This window comes from Trichechus manatus, unplaced genomic scaffold (assembly GCF_000243295.1).
Source record: "Trichechus manatus latirostris isolate Lorelei unplaced genomic scaffold, TriManLat1.0 scaffold00009, whole genome shotgun sequence".
Taxonomy (NCBI): domain Eukaryota; kingdom Metazoa; phylum Chordata; class Mammalia; order Sirenia; family Trichechidae; genus Trichechus; species Trichechus manatus.
Window position 1 is genome coordinate 26822804 of NW_004443945.1, and position 16744 is coordinate 26839547.

Consider the following 16744-nt stretch of genomic DNA (forward strand, 5'->3'; position numbering starts at 1 on the left):
CAAGGAAAGTATTAGCCCAAGAGACAAAAGGGCCACATAAACCAGAGACTCCATCAGCCTGAGACCAGAAGAACTAGATGGTGCCCGGCTACCACCAGTGACTGCCCTGACAGGGAACACAACAGAGAGCCCCTGACGGAGCAGGGGAAAAGTGGGGCGCAGATCTCAAATTCTAGTACAAAGACCAGACTTAATGGTTTGATTGAGACTGGAGGGATCCCGGAAGACATGGCCCTGGACTCTCTGTTAGCTCAAAACTAAAACCGTTCCCGAGGCCAACTCTTCAGACAAAGATTGAGACTGGACTATGGGACATAAAATGATACTCGTGAAGAGTGTGCTTCTTAGCTCAAGTAGATGCATGAGACTAAATGGGTAGCTCCTGTCCAGAGGCGACATGAGAAGGCAGAGAGGGTCAGGAGCTGGTTGAATGGACATGGGAAAGCTGGAGTGGAAAGGAGGAGTGTGCTGTCACAGTATAGCGAGAGCAAATAGGGTCACATAACAATGTATGTATAAGTTTTTGTATGAGAGACTAACTTGAATTGTAAACTTTCAGTTAAAGTACAATAAAATAAAATAAAAATGATTTTCTTCTTAAAAACTACTACCGTATTTTTTCACAAATAACATGCACCTTCTATGTTTGTTTGCCAACCACACTCCTCCCCCGCCACAAGTTATTTTTGTAAGGGCGCTATGCTAATTTTTTAAACATATTTTTTAAAAAAAAGTGGCATAGCGTGTATCTAAAAACCTCACGAGGGAAGGGCATGGTTGGCAAACAAATGTAGAAAGTGTATGTTATTTGTGTAAAAATACAGTTAAATACATAAGCCTCCTTTGAAAATCCAATATGGAAGACATATAGTGTATATTTTAGCCATGGAGGACTGCATACTCTTTATTTTCAAGCATTTATTAAAATATATAAACTATTACATGTCATTTCCATGAATATGTTATTTTGGAAGTTAGAGTTTCTGTATAAACTTTATTACTAGCTGTTTTATCAAACTTTAAATTTGACAAGCATAATAAACAGAACGTTGAATTTTAAATGGAATTTCCTTTTCTAGAAAGCATGTATTAAGTTTTTTGATAACTGAATAGCTGTGAATTCATTCTAATGATTATTTCTTGCCTCTACCCATGTCAAATCCATATGATCCGATTTGTGAACATTTTTAATGCTGAGTGATATTTTTAAAAAGTAATTAAGTGTAGAAACTGGTTAGCCATGGAATAAGACTCACTATTTACTGAGAGATGGTAGAATCAGAGCTGTGTGTATATTGCATCGCTCTAACTACCGATTTGACTTTTGAAAGAAAAACTACCAAATATAATTTTTCTTAAAATAAAACATACCCATAGTGAGAGAATGCTGGGGCAGATGTTTCCAAACGTCATATTGTGCAATGAAGCGGTTATGTTTTGGCTCTGAGCATACAAGATATTGAGACCAGTGACCTATTTTCCTTGTGCTTTGATGACTGGCCTTGCTATTTTTGTTTATTTTCTAGAAGTAAAATGTTCAGCCTTTTAAAATTACAGTTTTGTAGAGAAGTCAGGAGAATGGGCATTGCTTACTTCAATGCCATGTAATGACATAACAGTGCTTATCATGCTTTCCCTCTTCTCCCCACCCCCTTTTTATCCTTTTCATAGACGCACATCGGGAATTCCTTCACAGGCCTGCTTCTGGATATGTGCCAGAGGAGATCTGGAAGAAAGCTGGTAAGAATTGTTTAAAAACATGAGTTTAGTGTTCTGGCAGCTGTGTGCAGTTGTTAATGCAGTGATGTGAAGAATGAGAAGAAAGGACTTTACTGCTAACATGAACAACAAAAATAAAAAAAAGCCCCACAAAACAAAATAAAAAACCTGATTAATATTCTTAAACCAGGCCTGATTAGAACGTGAAATAGTTTTTATTTTAGTAGCATCTGCTACTGCCACAATAATTGAGAGGCTGGCAATATTTCCATTATAAACCCCTATTTTTCAGGGGCTATAATGCTTTCAGGCTGAAACTTGGCATACAAAGTCTCAGCTTGCATGCATTTTTTTCTTTCATGCAAAAAAAATCTGGTGTTTTATAAATTAAATTGCATACTTCAGCCTTTTCCTCTGCATTCTTTAAAAAATAATCGCATCAAATCTAGTTGTTGAGGCACTCAAAATTTTATGGTTACAACCAATTTTAAAAACTAATTCTCTGTGCTAATAAATATTCAGTGAGAGAGCTAAATGATTTTTTAAGTTAAATGACAAAGTTGCTAAACTTCCAGCTTTACTTTCCATGTACACTATCTCCTTTTTATAACATGATGTTTGTCTGTATTTTATAGTTTTAAAGTATTCGATGACCTATGAACTTGTCATTGGGCTTAAAGAAGTTCAGATCTGGCAGAATTTTGGCAAAACACCAGCACTATAAAATCTGAACAAAATAAAAACCACCTCCGGAGACAAATCATGAACCTGTTTCAAGAGCTAGAGATGACATGAAAAACGTGTACTGTGTCTTTGCGCTTCGGTAACTTAAACTATTAAAATAGTTTGTCTATCAGAGTTGAAGATCTGGGAGATACTATTTCTGCAAACAGTCAGATGGGCATAGGGCTGACAACGCTGATCAAAGAAGCAAGAGTTAAGGGAAAGACACTATTTTTTGGCAAATGATTTCTTTAAGTTTTGATTTGACTCAGCTGTGTTTGTAGTTATATGCAACTTGCTGACTCCATGGTCATTTAGATCTTATCTGAGTATTTTTATGGATTTTCTAAGAAGTACCTGTTTTTGAAAGAGTGATAATGAGTTTAGAAATCTGGTAGTATCTAGGTTTAGTAACTTATATTAAGAACCAGAAAGATCTGTTGCTTGTCCCATATGCAAATCAGAAAGATACATTCAGTTAAAACTAAAAGTTAAAATATGTATGGTGACTCAACTGCATTGTAGTGCCAGATTTGCAGGATCATCTCTAATAAGATTTCCTAAGTGAGCAATAAGGAGCCCTGGTGGCTCAAACAGTTAAGTGCTTGGCTGCTAATAGAAAGGTTGGCAGTTCAGATCCACCCAGTGATTCTTGGGGAGAAAGACCTGGTGATCTGCTCCTGTAAATATTACAGCCCAGAAAACCTATGGGGCAATTCTGTTCTGTCACCTGGGGTTGCTATGAGTTGAAACAATTTGATGGCACCCAACAACAACAACAAGTGGGCAATAGTGATGTGATACTCCCAGGCTGTAAAAACATGCCAGGAGCCACCTACCTGGGAAAAGAATTTCTACATCTTCTTTCCACCCTTTTTTCTCCCACATTTTTAAGTTTTCAGTGCAACTTATTCCAACAAGAGGTACAAAGAATTGTCATTTTGGGCAATAGAACGATCACTTTTTATGGTGGGAGAGAAAGTCTTGCATTTCCCCTTATATGAGTATTTAAGTCAAATTCTTGATAGTTCATAAAGAAAAATTGGCAGTAAACTCTTATGTAATCCAAATTCCTTCTATGCTATTATCTGCTTGAGTCTTTGACTGACTGCTATTAAGTGAGAGCAGATTTTTCTGAATATAACGCCTTTGTTGGGAAGTCAACTTGAATAGATATACACAAAGGAAGTCCTACTATAAGTGGTAAGCAATTGGAAGCAGATTTTAAACTGCACTGTGTATTTTGCACTTAATCAGCATTTTTTTTTTTAACTTGGCATGCTGTAATCTATTGAGTCCACCGTTATTTTTCTTCACTGTCTCTTGTTTATGCATCTGAAACCAATTCTGGATATATTTTAGGCCAAGGGACTTAGAGAGTAGAGAAGGAGCAATCCTTTACTGGTTGGGTCCACCCACTCTGGAAGAATCATTAAACTTTAGCAAGAAAAATGTTTTGATTATTTTTTAGATGTGCCTACCATCTACATTAGGTCTTCAACCTAAAATATGACTTGGTAGTATTATAGATTAAGTTCATACTCTTATGGTGGTATCCCTAATCTGCTGCCTGTAGCAGTTTGGGAATATCATATTTTTACGCAAATAACATGTGCTTTCTGTATTTGTTTGCTGACCGTGCCCTCCTCTCCCTGCCCCCAACCCCGTGAGGCACCCTCACAAGCGCTGCCACGCCAGTCCTCTTCCACATGTTGCTGTTACCAAAAAAAAAAAGCATAGCGTGCTTAGGAAAATACCTTGTTGGTAGGGTGCGGGGAGGGTGCAGCCAGCAAACAAATGCAGAAGGCTCATGTTATTTGTGTAAAAATATGGTAGTTTTCTATGAATAGATGCTAAATTTTAGGGAGTATATTAAATCCAAAGTGCAGATGAGTTTTCATCTGGAAATCTTGAATAACTGCTTATGATATTTGTCTTTTTAGGCTTCTTAAAAAGCCTTTCTAGTGTTCACAGTGTCAAGATGTCCAACATGATGGGAACACCAAGGGCGGAATGTGACATCTGCACTCAGCTTGTTACAGTTCGAAAGCTTTTTTTCCCTAGGATTCTATTATTTGCTGTGGGCAACTATTTTTTAAGGGGGGAGAAAAACAAACTATAAAATGTTTCTTTGCAAAGAAAGTGTTATACATTACGTTTGTTTTGTGGCAAAAGGTAAGTAAATAAAATAAAGATTAAAGGATGTGAAAAAAATACTGAAGGGGCAGAACTCTCAAAATGTAATCTAGTGTAACCAGTGCATCTTTTTTCATAGAAGACTATAATTGCAAGAGGGTATGTCTGTGCTTGAAAGTACATTGTATAATTTTTGTGCCATTTGATTTTGAAATGATTTCAAATGTGCAGAAAAGTTGCAAAAAAAGTACAAAAATCCCCTTACTTCCTTTACCCAGATTCAATTTTATCATATTTGCTTAATTATCTTCTCTCTTTTCTTTCCTCTCTCCTCCCTCTTTCTCTAATATATATTATGTTTATTTATAAGTAGTTGCAAACATGATGTTCCTTTACTCCTAAACATTTTAGCGTGTATTTCCTAAGAACAGTATTCTCCTAAATATTCACAATAGAGCTACCAAAATCAGGACATTAACATTGATGCAACACTATTATTTAATCTACAGATCCTATTCAAATTTTGCATGTTGTCCCAATAATACAACATAACATAATAATACACATTTTTAAAGATTAGGAACACCTTAACAAATGTTCAAAGCCACATCCGTTTTCCCCTAAAAGCTAGTATTTTTTAAAGCAACAGCCAAGATATCAAAAAGCACTTGAAAGTTATAAAGATCTTCATAAAACTGGAAAAATCTAACATAATGTTGGTTTTAAAATTGCAACTGAGTGTTTTTTTCCAGTATATTTCTTTTCAAATGATCAGAGAATGTTTGCAGTTGGTAATAAATATTCAAGCACCTTGCAAATGTCCTACCAATTCTCTTTGCTGATCTGTATATGCCTGTGGGATTAGAATAGGAATGCATAATTTAAATATAAATTGCCTTATTTGCATATACAATTAGTCAAGCTGCAGCTTTGATCGTAAGCAAAAATTATTGTCCTGTATTACCACTTAGATAGAATTTTAATTCACCTTGAATATTCAAACCAAATTAGACCCTGGCTGTATAGTTAGAAGGGCAGTACTTCCCTGGTGCCCGGAGTCATTTATGACAGGGTAATAAAGGCATCTTTTCACCTCCTGGTGAAGAAAATGCTGCAAGCTCCATTTGCACTACTCTTGATTCACTCCAGATTTTAAATGCATATCATAAAGCAACAACAAAGGCTTAACATATTTAAGTTAATATTTCCAGTCTGGAATCTTGCCCCCTTATATTTTAGTTTATAAACTCTAGCAGACGGTAATTGCAAAGGAATGTGGTTCAGAAATAATACTTTCAAAATGACAAAAGTCAGGATGTTAATTACTAGTGGAGAGCTTTTGATGATCCTCAAGCCGTGGACTATAGATGTGTGAAATAAACCATGGAAATTCAAGAAACCATAGGAGTTTCTTACATCTCTTACATTTTTAATCTACAGTAAAACATTTTTATTAGGAATCTATGTTTTTAATTAAACAGAACATTTAATTAAGGTGCTTTTTAAGTGGGTGAAACAATCAAGTGCAAACACTTGAATGAAACATGTCATAATTAGTTTTAATAGAGTGTTAATTGGTACTAGGTTTGCCAAGTTAATAATTACTGCTTATTAAATTTTCAATTAATCATTGTCATTTTACTTTGAATAAAGATGAAAATTAGATAAACTAATTCAGGGGGAGGATATTTTCCCTTGTTAATTAGAACAGTTAATTTTTTAAAATGGAAATTACTTGTTTTAGTTGTCAATCTTATGTTGTACATTAGTAGAATCTTTGCACCCTTTCCAAAGCCAAAAAAAAAAAGCTAATTTGACACCTTTCAGGTTTGTAGTTAGGGCTGATTATTTTGGCCTGTGGTATGATTCCATTGTATTTGCCCAGAGCAACAGTTGGTTATGCAAAACTGTTGTATACATTTGATTGAGTAGTTGAATGTCAGCTTAAAATATGGAAATGAGAAGATGATTTTTAAAAATTCCTGTCATTTAGTCTACAAAAACATATCCATATTACTCAGGAAATGACTTAAGAAAAAGAAAAGCTAGATAATCTGTTTCATCATAGATTTTCTTTAAAAGGTCTGCATTAACTTAGTTGCTGTGGGAGCGGGCTTTTCACTATTGTTGCATTTTTACCAGCAAAATTATTACTTGCATTTACATATGTGCATGTGTAAAATCCATTCCCTTCTATTCTTTCTGAAAGTTTTACCCATGTGCTTCATCTGTTCATATTAACCTATGGCATTATGGGGAACTACCTTCTTGGTGTGTCTGAATTATCCAAACAGGCTCCCTGTGATTGTTTATGTCCTTTACCTACTTAGTCTAGTCTCAGAATGATTTCTGGATGCAGCGGATTAGTAGAAAATTGGGTAATATTTTAAAAAATATTCCAGAAGTGCAATTTAAAAGATAAAACTCACCTTTTGTTTTCCTAATTGAATTTCAAAAACCTGCTAAGTTTTTTATACAGCCAGAATTGCCAGGTAATTTTGATGAGAGTCATGCATGTTCTGCAGAATGCTCTCTCAAAACCTATCGGCATCCCAGGTCCTGAGCTAACACAGCAATGTTCTTTCTTCTGGTTTGGCCTGACTGGCGCACAGAGGAGGCCGTCAATGAGGTGAAGCGCCAGGCGATGACTGAGCTGCAGAAGGCTGTGTCCGAGGCGGAGCGGAAAGCCCACGACATGATCACGACAGAGCGAGCCAAGATGGAACGCACAGTCGCCGAGGCCAAACGGCAGGCGGCGGAGGACGCCCTCGCGGTTATCAATCAGCAGGAGGATTCGAGTGAGGTAAGGGATTTGCTGGAGCTTCCACATTGAAGACGATGGTTTTCACGTGCTCACTTTTGGTTTAAAGAGCACATAAGTAAAAGCAGATATTGGACTTGCTTTAGACTGCAACAATTCTTTGGAAAAAAAATTTAGAACAGTTCGGGGAATTGGAATTGACTAAGAGCTGATCAAATTATGTTTCTTCATTAAAGATCTAAAAGAGCAACTCTTTGCTAAAAAAAAGTTTTTAATAAGTTTGGTAGGTAACAGGTGAAAGTGAAATTCTTAGAACTTTCCAAACATATTTAGAAACTGAAAACAGTGTGTGTGTGCACATGTCAGTGTCAGTATGTCAGTGCTGGCATATATGTATGGTTTCTGCCTAATAGAAAGGATTTCATAGAGATACTCTGTGTAGACTGTGGTCTCCAAAGACATACTGCATACTTGGGATTGAAGTCATTTCCTTAACCATTGGTTCTAAAGTCTAACGCTAAAGCAATGTTCGCTTCAGTTAAACATTTCTAAGAGATCTCGTGTATAGTCAGTATTTCCATGTGATTTGTGATAAGCGTTATCATGGTCCTGTCATAGCTTAGCATTGCTACACATGTAGCCTTAATGGCTCTTTTACAAGTATCTGGGAAGTAACTAAAACACAGTATATAAGAGAATGCATTTTAAAATACAGCTTACAAATAGTATAGTAATGATCTATGTTAATTAAGACAACATCAGAATCTGCTAACCCCAGAATAACTTTGGATGAAGGGCTACAATTAGCGAGTCACACCAAGCTGACCTAGCAAAAGCATAGACTGATAAATCAATGCTCTACTATAATACATATCTATAATTTCTGAGGGAGAGTAAGGATTTAATTTGTACCAGGCTTCTCGGTAGATGAAAGACCCTGCGGGAATCACTAGATGCCCAGAGTTTCTATTTAATGTGTAGCAGATGAATAACAAGGGGACAAAAGGAATTGATTTCAACATTTGAAAGTTTCTTAGGAAAACAAGGACAAAGGGAAATTTATCTACCCTTTAAATGCTGACTTTTCCATTGTCAAATTAAACTAGACATTAAGTTCAATTTTACTGGCATCTTGTGGCTAAGATATTTAAGGACCTTGTTTTCTATTTTTTTTTTAAATTTTTATTAGCATCTTTTGAAGGCACCTTGTCTTGTTCTAGTCAGGTGAGTAATACTGTGAGGCACAGTTATTGTCACCATTAAAATATTATCACTTTCACATGAACATTTCAAGGCTGTTAAGCGTGTTGAAAGTATTCTGTAGGTCACTAAATTCTAAAGATAATCATCTAGGAAGAATTTGTGAATTAAGTGGTTTTATCTTTGTATTCTGGCAATAATATGCTGTATTCCTTCAGTGTCTGTAAGCTTTCTACCTTTTTTACTAAAACCTATGCAGAAAAGTATGTGATCTTAACAACAGTGGTTAACATGATCAGAACATACTGTATCAAACAGGAGTTATGATAAGTAGTAGATATAATGAAGTAATCTATATATGAGTAATCTTCTATAGTAATTGTTTTCTTTCTTTTTGGCTTTATTGGGGAATTGATCTTTAATACAGTTGGTCTTTAATACAGTTGATCTTTAATACTGTTGATCTTTAATATTGTTTTCAATGACACTTGTCTAAGAATTTTAAAGCTGACTATGTTAGAAGAAACTGTTTGGAATTCAGAAAGCCAGATGTAATTGCTGACTCCATCTTTTACCCATTGGGTCACCCTGCAGAAGCCACTAAACCTGTAAAAGATTTAGTCTTACATCATGATGTGAAAATTAGTAAATGTATCTCATATAGTCAAAGGCTTAAGTATAAGGATGTAACTTTAAGAGACATGATAATGTTACCATTTTACAGATGAGGAAAACTGAGGCTCATACAAGTTAACTGAACTGGCTAAAGTTACATAGCTAGTAAATGGCAGAATCTAAACTTGAACTCACAAGCATGCTCTCAGTTCTTACATTGTTATTTCTTTTCATGAGGATCATCAAGGTTATTTTTTGGATGCTGATACATACAACTTGGATCTAGTTTCTTACCTCTATTTCCTTTAAACTGCAAGACAACTTTTAAGGCTTGGGGAGGAGTGAGCTCTTGAAGGATTAGGCAGGCTTGTTTTTCTTCAAAAGAAATGTAGATATTTTCCTCAGAGTAAGAGAGGGAAAGATGGAAAAAAGATTTCATTTGAATAAAGCTGAAATTCCTTTATAGACTTGCACATAAAGCTGCATACACATATTATAAAAGTGGTTTGACAGAGAAATTTTGCTAAGTCCTCCTAGGGACCATGATGCCCTGGGATAATTCATGTGCCTGGTGGTGGGTTCCATTCAGCTGTACTTTTTGTCCAATCGATAGCCTGAATTTATAAATTTTTTTTCCAGGAATTGTTTGCTCTTCATTTATGAGGGAGGTACATTCTTTTTCTGTACCTCCCCTTCCTTCACACTCAGGATTGTGCACCTTTTAATAGGAACAGCCTGATGAAGTGACCTGAACAATGATGGTTGAAGTAACCAAGTCTAGAAAGCTCCCTGTGCCCCTCTCAGACAGAGCCAGAACAACTCTGGCATTCTTGGGCTAGGATATTGTTGTTAGCGGCCATTGAGTTGACCTCTGACTCATGGTGCCCCCATGCACAGTGGAATGAAACACTGTCCAGTCCTGCACCATCCCCATGATTGGTTGTGGATCAGACCGGACAGTTGTAATACATAGAGTTTTCATTGGCTGATTTTTAGAAGTAGCTTGCCAGGGTTTTCTTCCTATTCTTATTCTAGAAGCTCTACTGAAACCTGTTCAGCATCATAGCAACATGCAAGCCTCCACTGACGGGTAGTGGCTACGCATGAGGTGCATTGACTGGGAATCAAACCCAGGTCTCCCACACGGAAGGCAAGAATTCTACCACTGAACCACCAATGCTCCCCCTCCCCGCCGAGCTACAATACCAAAAAACCAAACCCATTGCTGTCAAGTGGATTCTGACTTGTAGTGACCCTATAGGACAGGGTAGAACTGCCCCATAGGGTTTCCAAGGAGTGCCTGGTGGATTCGAACTGCTGACCTTTTGGTTAGCAGCCATAGCTCTTAACCACTACGCCAGCAGAGCTCCCTATTCTAGTCCTCACTGTGGTTGATACTGAGATGGGAGATCTTTTAGGCCAGGAATGGGTGGTCCAGCTGATCTGCAGAGAAAACAATCCAGTTGTACATCTAGAATTATCTTCTATGTTTTTATATTCAGGAGATTTTGTTGAATATACACCATCCAACCTCAAATAAGACCAACATACCATTGTATTTTAGCAATTTTATGAATTGTTCTTCATTTTCTTAGGACAAATAAGAGGTCTGGCTATCATGGTATTGGTTGACTTAAAAAAAATACATATATATTCTCATTAAATATAAGAGTCATTGATTTTAAAACTATACTCAGAAGGTAATGGACATCCTAAAACAATCAGATGTTTATGACCTGCCCAGGGAAGTTTTTTATTTGATACACATAACTCTAAATTACTCATTCCATTTATTCATTTATTCATTCAGTAACACATTATTGTACTTCTGTTGTATTTCGGGTAGTGCCAGGTGCTGAGGGTACAATGGTAAATTAGGTAGACGTGGTCCCTGCCTTCATGTTAACTGTAATTTATCAGAGGAGTCACATAACTAAATAGATTATAAGAATCACAATAAAGTTCGAATGCTTCTGGGAAAAAGTTTTGTTTCAACTGATCCTTAAGGATAATCAGGAGCTGGTCAACAGCCTCCAAAAGCACCCCCATGCCTCATCACAGCCTCCTCCTCCAAGTGGCGTGTCCATGCCTCCATGCAGGGAAGAAGAGGGGAGATGGTAAGGCAAATTTTGCAGGGCTTTGAAAGCAAGATGCCTACGTGACTGGTGTGTATTTTGAAAGGATCACTCAGGTGGCATTGTGGAGAGAGATTAAAGGAAGCAAGAAGGAAGGATCAGTTTGTTTCAGTAGTCCTGGAGAGAGATGAGGATTATAGTTGGATGAGGATAGTGGTACTGAGGATGGAGAAAATTGAATGTGTGGCTGGATACTTACTAGATAGAATTGCCAGGAGTTGGTGATTGATTAGCTGTAAGGAAAGGAAGAGGGGTCATGGTTTTTCAGTGCATATCAGGTAGCCTTATTTGAAAAACCTAAACTTTCTGGCTTCATTCTGCCCAAGGTGTTATGTGGGAGTGTTGAAGAGAGGTAACTGTCATGGTTAAGGTTGTGTGTCAACTTGACTAGGCCATTGTTAGAGGTTTGGCAGATATTATGTAATTATCCTCCATTTTGTGATAGAATGTGAGCAGCCATTCATTTGAAAGAGGATTTTCCTTGGGGGTGTGGCCTGCATCCAATATATATGGATGTTCTGGCAAAGCTCGCCCTCTCTCAATCCTGCATCCAACTTGTCATTCTCTGACCTCTGTTTCTTGGGACATCAGCCAGCACCCTACAGCCTGACCTACTGATTTTGGGTTCACCAGCCCCTGAAACCACATAAGTCAGGAAAAGCCTCCAGCCTGATGTCTGATCTATATATTTGGGACTTGTCACCCTCTACAAGACAGGATTTTCCAAAACTTAAATAAGTTTTGTTTTCATTTTGCACAGTTCATTTTTAAGTCCATCTCTATCCTCTGTTATTTTACTGTAAGTGGCAAGGAGAAACCACGTGGCTCTTTTAAGACCTTGCTTAGAAATCTCCTCAGCCAGATATCCAAGTTCATCACTTACAAGTTCTGCTTTCCACCAGATATTTGAATATAATTCAGACAAGTTCTTTGCTACTGCATAGAAAGCATCACCCTTCCTCCATTGTCCAATCACATTTCATCATTTTCTTTTAAACCTCACCAGATGCACATTTAACATCCACATTTCTAGCAATATTTGGTTATGGGAGCCATATGTATTCTCTAAGATGATAAGAGACTTTCTCTATAGCTTTCCTCACTTCCTCCTGAGCCCTCACCAAAATTGCCTTTGACATCCATAATTCTACCAACAGTCACTTTAAGGCAATCTAGTCTTTTACTATTAGGCACCTTAAAACTCTTTTACCCAATCCAAAACTGCTTCCACATTTTAGGTGTCTGTTAGAGCAGTGCCCTACTCCCTGTACCCAAATATGTCTTAGTTACCTAGTGCTCCTATAACATAAATAACATAAATGGGTGCCTTTAACAAATATTATTTTCTCACAGTTTAGGAGGTAGAAGTCTGAATTCAGAGTGCTGGCTCTGGGGGAAGGCTTTCTCTCTTGTGGACTTGTCTCTTCTGAGCTTCTGCTCTTGGGCGATCTTCATGTGGCTTGGAATCTCTCTTCCCCCATCTCTACTTCTTTTGCTTCCTTGTTTAATCTCTTTTATATCTCAAAACAGATTGACTTAAGACATACCCTACAATAATCCTACCTCATTAACATAACAAAGACAGTGCTTTCCCAAATGGTTTTGAAAACACAGGCGTAGAGGTTAGGATTTACAATACATATTTTTTGGGGAAACAATTCAATGCATAACAGTAACTTTTCCTCATTTCTTTTTGCATAAACAATACAAGTTAAACCATTTAAAAGCTCAAATTAGACAGGGACAAGATGGCAGAGTAGTCAGACACTTCTGGTGTACCCTCTTATAACAAAGACCTGGAAAAAAAAGTGAATCAATTATGTATGACAGTCTAGGAGCCCTGAACATCTAAGGCAAAGTTGAGGAACCGGACTGAGTGGCAGAGGGAGGGACAGACGGTTGAGAAGCAGTGAGGAGTTGCCATACCTGACGTGGCAAGAGCCTGAGCCCTTCAGGACTAATCAGCTCATGGGTGAGCGGTGAGGCAGGCAAGCAGGGGTGCTCAGGAGGCGTATTCTGCACCAGGAGATACCCAGATGCAGAGAGTCTACTCAGCCACCCAGAACCAGTGAGAAGCAGCCCTAGATCGGCGAAAGATAAGTACTTGCATACGGCCTACCACGTGGATCAAAAACACCCTCCTTAGGGAGGAACTACTCTTCCGTTTACCTCCTTGCTCCCTGTTCCCTGCTCTGCACTGGGTCCTGGACCAGCTTCAGCAATTGTTGAGTCCCCTGGGCTGGAAGTAGGATCCATCACACGCCCTGAGCCATTCTCCCGGCCTTGGAGAGTGAACAAATTAACAAATAGGGGAAAAAGTAAACTGCTGCCTCCCCTAAGCCAGGAACCCAGGGTAGGCACAGGTCCATAAACTAGGCAGAGGTATAAGGGATCCACAGACTTTGAGTGACTTTCCCCCTGCAGAGACTTGTGTGGGCCCATTTCAACAGCATAGGCCATCATACCACGGTACAACACGTATATAACTAAAGTCTAAGTTAAACTGTTTCAGCGGTTAAGTGGCAGGTTTGTGACATTTGACACTGCTCTGCGCATTAAGCAGGGTCTTCACCTACGCACATCAGGGGCCTGAGGACTGGTGGCTCCACCCATGCCACCTAGCCGCCTGCAATAGAGGCCCAAGAATAAGAGATGCCCCCCAGTCCTTACAGCCAACAGCACTGGGTGCTCGTAGTCCGGCTGCAAAACCTACCCACCTACGCCCTCTAGGGAACAGGGACACGCCTTCTTCCTGGACACTCGGGGGCAGCCGTCAGCCCCCTGCCTTGCTCAGAGTGTGTCCCCCTGCTGCGGCCAGATGCCTGTGTCTACACCAAACACCCATGCCTGTCTAGGACTGTAGGTGAGAGCCTACACCACACACTTGGTGGCTATCTACCTCACCTGAGCTGAATCCATACAGGAGGAGTGGGTGTACTCCTGAGCTCACATACCTAGTAACAGATCTAACCACCTGGTGACAGGACATTAGAGCTTCAAAGGTGCTAATAATCAAACTAACTCATGCGAGCAGCCTATTTGGGCATATCAAAACAAAAAAAACGCTAGGACACAGTAAGCAAAAAAAAACATAACTTACTGATAGTTCGGAGACAACAGTCAATATCAAATCACATAAAGAGGCAATCCATGATGGCTTCACCAAGCTCCCAAAATAAAGAATCTAGAAATTTTCGAGAGGGGGAAGATTTCTTGGAATTACCGGAGGCAGAATACAAAAGATTAATATACAGAACTCTTCAAGAAATTAGGAAGGAAATTAAGCAAAACACAAAACACACAATAGAGGAAATTAAAAAGATTAGAGAAGAGCATAATGACAAGTTTAACACGCTGCAAGAATCCATAGAGAGACAGCAATCAGAAGTCCAGAAGATTAACAGTAAAATGTCGGAATTAGACAACTCAATAGAAAGTCATAGGAACAGAATTGAGGCAGTAGGAGTCAGAATTAGTGAGATTGAAGATAAAGCACTTGACACCAATTTATTTGAGGAAAAATCAGATAAAAGGATTTAAAAAAATGAAGAAACCCTAAGAATTTTATGGGACTCTATCAAAAGGAATAACCTGCAAGTGATTGGAGTACCAGAACGGGGTGAATAACAAGAAAATACAGAGAAAATTCTTGAAGATTTGTTGGCAGAAAACTTCTCTGATTTCATGGAAGATGACAAGGTATCTATCCAAGATGCTCATCGAACACCACATAAGGTAGATTCCAAAAGAAAGTCACCAAGACATATTATAATCAAACTTACCAAAACCAAAGATAAAGATAAAATTTTAAGAGCAGCTAGGGATAAACGAAAAGTCATCTACAAAGCAGAGTCGATAAGAATAAACTCGGACTACTCAGCAGAAACCATGTAGGCAAGAATGCAGTGGGATGACATATATAAAGCCTTGAAGGAAAAAAAACTGCCAGCCAAGAATTATATATCCAGCAAAACTTTCTCTCAAATATGATGGTGAAATTAAGGCATTTACAGATAAACAAGTTTAGGGAGTTTGCAAAAACCAAACCAAAATTACAAGAAATATTAAAGGGAGTCCTCCAGTTAGAAACTCAATAACATTAGATAACAACTCAAGACTAGAACGCAGGACAAAGCAACCAGATATCAACCCAGATAGGGAAGTCACAAAAATAAATCAAAGCTAAAACACTGAAAATAGGGAAACATGTCAATATGTAAAAGATGACAACATTAAAACAAAAAAGAGGGACTTAAAAAATGTAGACATACACTTTGCATATGGAGAGGAAGTCAAGGTGATATAAAGAAATAAATTTAGAAAAATAAGGATAAATATTAGGGTAACCACAAAGGAAACTAATAATCATGCAAGTCAAAATAAAAAACTAGAAAAATATAAAGACTCAGCAAACACAAAATCAACAGCAATGACAAAGATGAAAATACGTAAAGAAAAACGACTCAGCACAGAAAATTAAGTAGAACAAAGAAACTGTCAACACACAAGGACATCAAAATGACAGCGCTAAACTCATACCTATCAATAATTACACTGAATGTAAATGGACTAACTGCATCAATAGAGAGTGGTAGATTGGATTAAAAAAACACATTCCGTCTGTATGCTGCCTACAAGAGACACACCTAAAACTTAAAGAAAGACACAAACAAACTGAAACTCAAAGGATGGAAAAAATATATCAAGCAAACAACACTCAAAAAAGAGCAGGAGTAGCAATATTAATCTCTGACAAAATAGACTTTAAAGTAAAATCCACCACAAAGGATAAGGAAGGACACTATATAATGATTAAAGGCTCAATACACCAGGAGGACATAACTATAATAAATTTTTATGAACCCAATGACTGGGCTTCAAAATACATACAACAAACTCTTACAGCACTGAAAAGAGAGATAGGTCCGTAATAGCAGTAGGAGACTTCAACACACCACTTTCGATGAAGGACAGAGCATCCAGAAAGAAGCTCAGCAAAGACACATCAGAGCCAAATGTTGCAGTCAACCAACTTGATCTCATAGACATATACCAAAGACTCCACCCAACAGCAGCCAAGGATACTTTCTTTTCCAGTGCACATGGAACATTCTCCGGAATAGACCACATATTATGCCATAAAGCAAGCCTTAACAAAATCCAAAGCATGGAGACATTACAAAGCATCTTTTCTGACCATGAAGTCATAAAGTAGAAATCAACAACAGAAAAAGCAAGGAAACAAAATCAAACACATGGAAACTGAACAGCACCTTACTCAAAAAGTACTGGGTTATAGAATAAACTTAAGAATGGAATAAAGAAATTCATAGAATTAAAAAAGAATGAAAACACATCCTGCCAGAACCTTTGGGACGCAGCAAAAGCAGTGCTCAGAGGTCAGTTTATAGCAATAAATGCACACATCCAAAAAGAAGAAAGGGCCATAATCAAA

The 16744-nt window shown here is 37.9% G+C and overlaps 1 protein-coding gene across 1 annotated transcript in view; it reads left to right on the forward strand.

The window, feature by feature from the left end:
* RUNX1T1 (RUNX1 partner transcriptional co-repressor 1) overlaps positions 1–16744 on the forward strand; it is a 153679-nt gene that overhangs the window by 123608 nt on the left and 13327 nt on the right. Inside the window, 2 exon segments of the mRNA XM_023726085.1 lie at positions 1672–1740; positions 7191–7381. Of these exon segments, the coding sequence (XP_023581853.1) occupies positions 1672–1740; positions 7191–7381 (260 nt within the window).